Source organism: Daphnia magna, linkage group LG1 (assembly GCF_020631705.1).
Source record: "Daphnia magna isolate NIES linkage group LG1, ASM2063170v1.1, whole genome shotgun sequence".
NCBI classification, from domain to species: domain Eukaryota; kingdom Metazoa; phylum Arthropoda; class Branchiopoda; order Diplostraca; family Daphniidae; genus Daphnia; species Daphnia magna.
In genome coordinates this window covers 1,819,114-1,828,231 of record NC_059182.1, presented here as the reverse complement: position 1 = coordinate 1,828,231, position 9,118 = coordinate 1,819,114, and the positions used below count along the sequence as shown (strand labels likewise).

The 9,118-nt window shown below is 41.4% G+C and overlaps 1 protein-coding gene and 1 long non-coding RNA gene across 2 annotated transcripts; one reads left to right on the top strand and one right to left on the bottom strand.

The window, feature by feature from the left end:
• Window positions 1-211: 211 nt before the first annotated feature.
• LOC123476947 lies at window positions 212-5,581 on the bottom strand. The gene is made up of 2 exons (XR_006651994.1): window positions 5,419-5,581; window positions 212-3,346 (listed from the first exon to the last, which is right to left on the bottom strand). It is a non-coding gene; the product is annotated as an uncharacterized LOC123476947 (long non-coding RNA).
• LOC116936523 (uncharacterized protein DDB_G0271670) lies at window positions 2,409-8,689 on the top strand. Its single transcript, XM_032943677.2, has 2 exons — window positions 2,409-2,909; window positions 6,148-8,689. The coding sequence occupies exons 1-2, from the start codon at window positions 2,711-2,713 to the stop codon at window positions 7,248-7,250; spliced, it is 1,302 nt and encodes a 433-aa protein (XP_032799568.2). The 5' UTR covers window positions 2,409-2,710; the 3' UTR covers window positions 7,251-8,689.
• The last annotated feature ends 429 nt before the right edge of the window (window positions 8,690-9,118 follow it).

The following is a 9,118-nucleotide window of genomic DNA, read 5'->3' as shown; positions in this document are numbered from 1 at the left end:
TCCGCCCCTTTTAACCAGACGCGTGGGTATATCCCCCTAGTGGCTGATTTCCATTAGAACTCACTTGCTCTCATTTATTTTCTTCTTCTTCTTCTTACCAAATGAAAAATGTTTGGCTGCAAACCGTTTTTTTTTTTTACTGCAAACAATTGGGAATTTTCATTAAAAATTAAATATATCTACTTCTCGTAAATACCATGCCTCTGTATACCTTATATAGCCTGATAACCGTGGTACTGCTGAAGAGATTATCGATTGTGGAGCCCTTGAACCCAATAAACACAGTCGCGTCAAATGGGACTACACACACACACACTCTTTGACAGTAGGGGGGAATTTCGTTTCCACGTCCCTTCTTTTTTTTTCTAAAATATATTAAAGTAAATATAAATATTTTTCAAAAAGGTTTTTGCTTCCTCCAAATGTGTGTGTATCTGTTGTCGAAGTAATTTTCATTCCAAACCAGACAAAGTATTTTTGAGGGACAAAAGAAAGAAAACGGGAAAAAAAAGGAGACTAGTACACACACACACACACACAGAATGGGGGGGAACTGGAACCATCGTGTGTGTGTGTGTATGTGTGTCGGTTGAGAAAAGAGAGTGTATAACATGACAAGTCTCTCTTTTCCTTCGAAAAAATAAAAAACTCCTCACCGGGAGAGCTCAGAGAGGGGGGAGATGCCCAGGGCTAATCACATACACACACACAAAGGGAGAAGCTGGGGGGACTGCGAGTGGTCTACGTGACCTTCTCATACATAAGAGAGAGAGAGAGACGGGACTAGCACGTTGGATCCAATTGGGAGGATTCAGCGTCCATTTCTCTTTCTTCCAATTTCAATCTGTTTCATCGATTCGAATCAATGTTGTCCATATTTTTTAAAGAGATGTTATAAATGAACTTTGACTGCTATTACAGTGCGGACAAAGTTCATTTTTCGGATTTCGTCGATAGCGAATATTTTACATATAAAATCAAAATTAGCATCGTTAAAGTGGATGTTGAAAGGTTACGAAGTGGCACGGACGAAGGGCGCGTAACGACCGGAAAGACCAAAACTTTCGCTGGCAATGTTCAACAGCTGATTATTAATGCGCAATTGAAATATACTAAATAAAAAAAGGCAACATCGCTCGTTTCACAAGTCTAGGAAGAAAACACTCGCGTTTAAATAGGGACAAGGCAAACAAGAAATACAAATTTTTGATTTTTCTGCAGGGTGCGAGCCAAATAGGAATGCGACACACGGGGGAGAAGAAAAAAAGTAATGGTTACTTCCGGACACACACACAACTATTTTGTTCATCTTTTTAATTTTTTTTTTTTAAGGAAGAGATTTTTTTGGTCTTTCTTCCTTTCTCTTCGTCTTCTGCGAAGAAAAAGGGACGATTTTTGTCTCAAGGCGAAAATAAAATTAAAAAAAAAACTGATGGAAAGCGTGTGTCTGTGTGTACAGTGAAAAAAGAGATAGAAAACAAGTTTTGGGTGTGTGTGCGTGTGTGTGTACGTGTAAAGTGAGAGAAGAGAGAGGGGGCAAGGCCGCGCGCAGCAACAATGATGACAGCGCCAAGCTCCCCAACAGTCCCTCTCCTCTTTCCCCCTTTTTTTTTTTTATTATTATTATTTTTGATTTTTCAAACTATTTTCTTAAAATGCTTTTGTGTAATTTTCTCTGAAAAAATATTTGATTTTATGCTCGCCCAAAAAAAATTTTTTTTTGCCCTATTTCCTCCGTCAAAACATCAAGTCGCTGTCTGCCATTTTGCATCTAAAAAAGAAGAAACAATTTTCGGTTAATTGGATTCGAGAACCACAGAGAGACAAAAAAAAAAAAAACCAGTCCAGACTTGGCTGAAGAGAAAAGAGTGGGGGGGACTCTAAGCGTGAGTTTATCTTTGGGACGAATCCTTACTAGTTGCGTCGTCTGCCACTATCGCAAATATTGAAAATTGTTTTGAGGAAAATTTCCACGCGCGCCGCCATTATTAGACCAGAAGAATTCAAAAAGAGCAAAACAAAATTGAAAGACGTCATGATGAGAGGTGACCAGCTGCCCGGTGCATGTTGCCCTTAGGGGTTTCAATTACAGCTGATGTTGCAATGTTGTTTTGGGTTTTTTTTTTTCTCGTTTGTTGGTATCATCGAAAAAAGGAAAAAAAAAAAACGATAATAGATAAGGATAGGCAAAACATTTTGATTTCTTGGTGAAACATTCAGTACGTTTGATACGAATGGCAAGAGACAAAAAGAAAAGAAAGAAAGGAGAGCTCCGCTGTTTTTTTTAACGGTGGTGGGATAGTGGTGGCGCTGCTGCATATTCACACACACAACACGTAGAGAATAGATATACAGTACTACACTGGTTGTGTGTGTACATGTCCTATAGACACTGCGGTCTCCCTCGGCTCGCACGTCAGTCAGTCCGCCCCGTTCGGCCAGATCAGTCGCACATCTCAAATCGTCGCACCAAGCAAAAAAAAAAAAAAAAACTAAAAGTTCCGTTTTTTTTTTCGTTGTTTTTGTTTCTTCAAATCTGCGCTTCGTTGGTTTTCTAGAGAACGAAAAAAAAAAAAAGTTCAGTGTGTTTCATCAACGACGTCGTTCCGTTTTGCACAATCAGCAGTGAATTCCAATATCCCACTTCTGGGGTAAAAGCCCCTAGAAAAAAGGAAAAGAAATTACGACATTTTACACGCAATAGCCTCAAATGCCTTTAACAGTCGCAATGCCGTGCGGATTCGAAGAAAATCTGATGGATTTCGAATGCAGTGGTGGAGTGGCGGGAAGTTGGGGTGCCAGTAGCCACACAGTGACAGACTTTGACCATCCCGATCCACTCCTGATGGTTTCTCTCAGCAACAAGGAACAGCTGAATTGCGCCAACGATGGAATAGGAGCAATTGCAGGTCAGTTTTTGTTTTGTTTTTCTACAAATGTTTTAAGTATTTTCGATTTCCCTTTTTTTTCTTCTTCTCTCTGGTTTGTCACGTCGTGGCCCACTTTGACGAGAGAAAATGGTGTGACGAAGAAGAAAAACAATGTTTCAAGTGAAACATACCAAACGGAAGGAGAGAGAGAGAAGGGCCGAGGGAAAGTAGGGTGCCCTGCTGCAAAATGTCGCTCTAGCGGGGGCCGTGGCTAACTAAAGAAAAAGAGCACTGGCGCTCTTTTTTCCTTTTTTCTTTTTTCTTCTTTTTCTTCTTACCAAACTTGGGTGAAACGAGGTGGTTTATCGTGGTGTGGCTTTTGCGCGCTCGATAGGTGGCGACCTTGCCGTATGAAGGTAATCACGTGTGTCGCGTGTGACGTCATCACGGGCAATTTTTCTCTTTCACCCCCCTCCCTAATCAGATAGAAAAAAACAAACAAATATATTATTATTTTTTGTTTCAATTCAGGTGCGACTTTGTGTGTGTGTGTATTTTGTGTTTAAGGTCGAATTTCCCATCTTACACGATCGAGGTCAAGGTAGCCATATTTTTATTTGGATTCGTTCAGACGATCACGGTCACTTTACCCTCATTTTGCGATGAAATCGAACCATTTACGGAGAGCGGGTGGAGGGCAATTCGTTTCTTCCCTCCCCTGTGCCCAAGGTTTAGAGGAAATGAAACCAAGGGTGGATCAAAAATGGCTACCGCTACGTGACAAGAGTTGAATTGCCAACTGATTGAGGCCGCGATTTTCTTTGAAAAGATACAGAATTTTAATTTTCTCCGCTATCTCTCGCGAGTTTCTCAATCTTTCCCCTTCATTTTAAAGAATTAATAGATAATAGATTGCTGTTAACGATTGGGGGGACTATATAACAGATGTTAATTTGCGGTTTTCTTTAAATCTTTGTATGTGTGTGTGTTCCCCTTTTCTGGTGATGGGGTTTAAAAAGTTGCCGAAACCTGTCGAACCTGATGTACCGCTACGTGTCGTCACGGTCGGAGAGGTTTTTCGGTGAAAGTTTTTATTTCCCTCTTCTAAAAACGAATTTTTTCTAAAACCAAAATGGCGAAATTCAACTAGACACAATTTTTTATTTTTTTTTTTTTCAATTATGGAATAGCCTCAGGACTTGAAATTCGAGTTGTTTTTTCTTAAGTCAGTGAATCCCGTTGCTATTTAGATCATCAACAACAACAAAAAAAAAAGTTCTAAGGAAGAGAGAGAGAGAGATCGTCCTGGTTTCGTTCTCCCGGTTTAATTTTTTTATTCGTTCGGTCTTGTTGATTCGTCCTTAGCTTCTGGTTCTATTTTACCTCAATACAGAACCTTTTTTTTTTGCACCTGGCGTTGATGACACCTGGCGCGGTGCCGACGCGAACTCCCCTCTATTTCGTTGACTTCGTGTGTGGGTTTCCAGGCATAATCCAGGACATTTCCCCCCTCCCTTTTAACTTTTGTTTCTTCTTCCAGTCACCTCGTTATAAGAAGAAAAAAAATGCTCGTCGCTTAGTATCTGCCCCCCTTTTTTTTTTTCAAAATTGAGCAACAGAGAAATTAAGAAAAAAATAAAAATAAATAAAAGAAGCTTCAAACGAGGCAACAGTGAGCCCCCAATTGGAACCGTTGAAAGGGGAGGGCGACCGCTACTCGTCTGTTTAACACAACAAAAAACCAAGGTCAATTACCCCCCTGGACTACCACGTCTGTATACACTGGCGACTAAAGGTGTATAGTACACACTGACGTGTTTTACCTTTTGTGTCTTTTCTCTCTGTGTGTGTGTGTGTGTGTGTGGAACTTGGTGCGAGAGAAACGAAAAATCTCCCGATCCAGTAGCCCGAGGGCGTTTAGAATCATGCAACCTTATCTCTCTTGTCTTTCTTCTTCTTTCCCTAAAGACATTGCTGTTGAGAGACGACGCCGTGTGTGTGTGTGTGTGTATCAAAACAGAGAAAGACGGCAGGGAACGAAGGGGGCGTGAGTCCCGATGGACACAGCCGAGTTCCAAGGTCAATCAACTTGAAAAAAAAATCTGGGAAATCTCAGTCTGTCACAAATCATTCAAATATTTGTTTTTTTTCTTCCCCCTAACTTGTGTCAAATTAGCATATATACATTTTTTTTTTTCGATTAAAAATTCAGGCAGATTAGAAAAAAAAAATGAAATAAGAAATTTGGGGATTTTCTTTTGTGTTCAAATTTTGGGTGGGAAAATGGGGATAAAACAGAGGAGATGTAACGATAGAGGGAAGAGAGGTTGAAAAAACCGTGAGGGCCGTCACGGTCAGCCGGAAGTGGCAGAAGGAGCGCGTCAACGACCTCTTTGGTTTTCTCTTTCTGTCTCCTTTTTTTTTTTTTCTTCTTTGTAACTCGGTAGGAAAAGAAAACAAAAAAAAAACACTAACAAGATGCAGAAAACAAGTTTAGGCCATTTTTTTCTGATGTATTAAAAAAACAAAAACACAAATTTTAACTCACCCAATTGTCAAATGATGCTTTTCTCACGGTCGAATTATCAATTTTCGTATCGCGTTTGACGAGAAAATCTAAACGCAATTACACGACTTTGTGATGCGATGGTCGAGTTCAACGATAAGAAATGCGTAAAAGACGCACACACACACAAAAACGGGTTATCACGTTCCACTGGGCTCCTGCGTGCACTTTTCAGTATCCCCATTTTTTTTTTATTGACACAACCATCGCCCCCTATGTTAAAAAAAAAATCTTTTTTTTTTTTTAAACTCAGATAAAAGAAAAAAAAAAACTCTCGGTTCCACTTCGTGAGTCTCATCCGCCATGTAACACTACACTCCCGACAATTTTTTTTTTTCTTATTCTGAACAAATAAGAAAAACCAAAAGGGAAAAAAATTTGAAACCTTTTTTCCCTCCGTTGGTCTCCTGAAATTTCTGACACACGACCAAATCACCACCAACCACAACTTCCGTTTCCCTTTAGAAAGAAAAAGAGAGAAAGAAAAAAAAGTGACGTTTTTCTTTTCAGCTTCCAAATAATCTCATTCCTTGCGTTCTATGACGCATCCGGAATGTCTTAAGAAAAAAAAAGGGGGGGGGGTACATGATTGAGTCTACGTGACGTGTTTGTTGAACGCGAAAGAAAACGTTTAAACTATCGATTATTAAAACAGTTTTTTTCCCTTTTTTTTACACCCGTGTTTTTTAAAACTAAAAAAAAACAAAACAGGATCGAAAACGGATTTGTCTTGGTGTCGAAACAGTAACAGCCGGTCGTCATCCATGAGCGGATTAGCCGGAAGCGGATCAAGCTCATCATCGCCGAGCAGCAACAGCAACAACAACAGTAATAGCAACAGCGGATTGAGTTCATCGTCCTACTGCCGGCGGCTGGGCTCGGCCGCGTCGACCAACGGCAGCCGACGCAGCAGCGCCACGTTTCAATTGTGGAGTCCGCGCTTGAGGCTGCGCGATGAACGCAAGCGCGTCCTCAAACTGTCGCTGGCCAAATTGAGGCGCATCGACGATGCGGAATCGTGTCTCAGGCGGTCCGTCTTGCTCAACAACACGTTGAGGCGGTTGCAGCGCGACGCCAGGGACGAGAAGACGGCCGGAGTGAGTCAGCAGATGAACGCGTCGTCCGACTGCGCCAGTCGGCTCCACCATCCGGCCGTCAGACTGGAACAGGCGGACAGCGGACGCGAATTGCAGACGACGACGAGGTCGTTGTTGAGCTGCGACGAATTGCCCGTCTCGGCGGCCGACTTGGCGCTGGAGGCGGCCAACATGAACGGCCAGTCGCGGGCGGCGTCGATTAAAAGGCGGCGGACGTCGGCTGACGTCACGGACGATTTGGCCATCGGGTGCACGTCGTCGCCCGACTCGTCGTGCGGATTGAATTTCAGCGATTTGTACCTGCCGCCCACGCCGCGCATGATCTCGTCGTTGGAGGATGAGGAAGAGGCCGGAGAGGCGTGGCAGTGCGTCAAGAAGCCAAAGATGAGCAGCGGCAACGCGAGTACTACGAGCGGAAGTGACGTCAGTGGGCGGAATCGACCGGCACTACGTCCGTGTAACTCGTTGCCGTCACTGACGACGTCATCGTCTTCTATCGCAACTAGTTCGTCCATCTCGTCGTCATCGTCAACCAATCAAAACAATTCGCCCATTCTCACCGGATACACGTCGTGTTCCGGCCTCTCGCTGGTCACATCCAATTCTTCCGCAGCCGCTTCCGCTCAGCAGTCGACCTACTCTTGTGGCCAGTCTTCGCTCTTCGGCGAACTTCAGTCGGTTGTCTTCCACTCACTCATCACTTCTTTGGAATCGTAGACGAGACGACGTTTGAATGCGTTTCTCTTTCCAACTCCAGCGCCATTCGGTTAACCCGTTAACGTCAAACATTAGCAAGAAGGAAAGAAAAAGAAAGTAAAATAAAAAAACCGCCGTGTGTGTCTTTATTGACCGCCATCATCATCATCATATGATACCCGTGTCCTGTCTCTTTATTTTCCCTCCTCCTATTCCCATTCTTCCGGTTATTGATTCCGGTCCTCTCTCCCCCCGCTGGACTCCCTTTTTTTTTTTTTTCTACTATTCATTTCTGTTGAGCGGAAAGGGGGAGGGGAGAGAGATCATTCACGTACGTTTTTTTTTTTTTAATTTTGTTGGGTGGAAGGTGTGGTGTGTGTGTGTGTGTTGCCATCCATCGTCAAGATCCGGAATGTGAAAGAAAATGTCTTAACCTGCCGGAATTCCGGAATCCGCGCACATGGTGCCATCTTTTCTTAAACAATTAATATGACCCGGAATTCCGGCCATTTCTCTCTCTCTCTCTCCCTCTCTCTCTCTCTTGTAAATAATATAACACACACACACATGTATATCGTTATTCTAATAATCTCTGGTCTATTTTCGATTCGCGTTGAAGCAAAAAGAAATGAAAAAAAAAAAAACGATTAAAAAAAAAATTTGATTTAAATGTTTATCCCCTCATCACAAGAAAAACTACATAAAAAAAAAATCGATGATTATGTTGACCTTTTTTTTTTTTCCTTTTACCCCCAGCCATTTATTTGTGTGTACATAAATAGCCGCGCGATGACACAATTATTTCTTTCATCGATACACACCCATGTTCTCACTCTACAAAAAAAAAAAAAAAAGAAATTCCAACCGCACGATCCTTATCGACACACACAATTATTATTATTATTATTATTTTTTTTATTATTAATTACAATAAAAAGTAAGATTTGAGAAAAAGAAAAATCACACACAACGACGTGTACAGCAACACACATACAAAATAAAAGTCATTGATTTAAAGGGGAGGGGGGGGGGATTTAAATTCCCGAAAAATAAAAAAACAAAAGACGGGAGTAGCGCACCGTTCTGTTACGCCAGAACAATTCCACGTGCACACAAAAACAAAAAAAATTTGCCATTTTCATTAATTTTTTGGGGGTTTTTTTGTCTCAAAAAGAAGGAGGGGGGTGGGTTCAGTTATACAATGGGCGTGAAAGTTTTTTCGTCCGTCCTCCCTCTCCAACGACTGACATTGTTTCTCCTTTGTGTTATTGTTATACGGGAATGAATTATTAAAAAACAACAGACTTTTTTTTTTGTTTTGTTTGGCAAAATTCGAATTATACACAGTCCCCTCTCCATCCATTTTGGTCCTTGCGTGTGTGTGTAATCAACATTGTGTATACTGTTTTGTTTTCTCTCTCTCTTGCTGCGTATATTACCAAATATATTACAAAAATATATATATATATAAATCTACTATCAACAACAAAATGCATACCCGATTATATTTGGTTGAAAATCTAGGTCGATATATTGTTTGCTGCTCGATAGTTTGAAGGAACTCAACAACAGCCCCCCCAAACGGTACATTTCAAGAAAGAAACGACATTTTTTTTTTTTTTAATGGTCCCGGCCGGACGAAGTTCCCGGTAGTGACCTCCATTGCGTGAGTGTGTGTGTGTGTGTGTGTGTCTTACGTCAAAAGTGGAACGGCTAATCCTCTTTTGATATCATCCCTTCCTTAAAAAACTAATGAAGACGACGACACTGTGGCGTCATACGAAAATGACGCGTCGGGATTTTTTGTTTTTTGTTTTTGTTTTGAAATGAAATTGAAAAAAAAAAAAAAGAATTGAAACAAACAACAACAAGAATAAGAAAAAAGAACT

Coding starts and splice junctions, on each gene's coding strand:
- LOC116936523 (XM_032943677.2), top strand. CDS start 2,711: ATGCCTTTAACAGTCGCAATGCCGTGCGGATTCGAAGAAAATCTGATG. Junction 2,910..6,147: donor TGGAATAGGAGCAATTGCAG/GTCAGTTTTTGT, acceptor AAAACAAAACAG/GATCGAAAACGGATTTGTCT.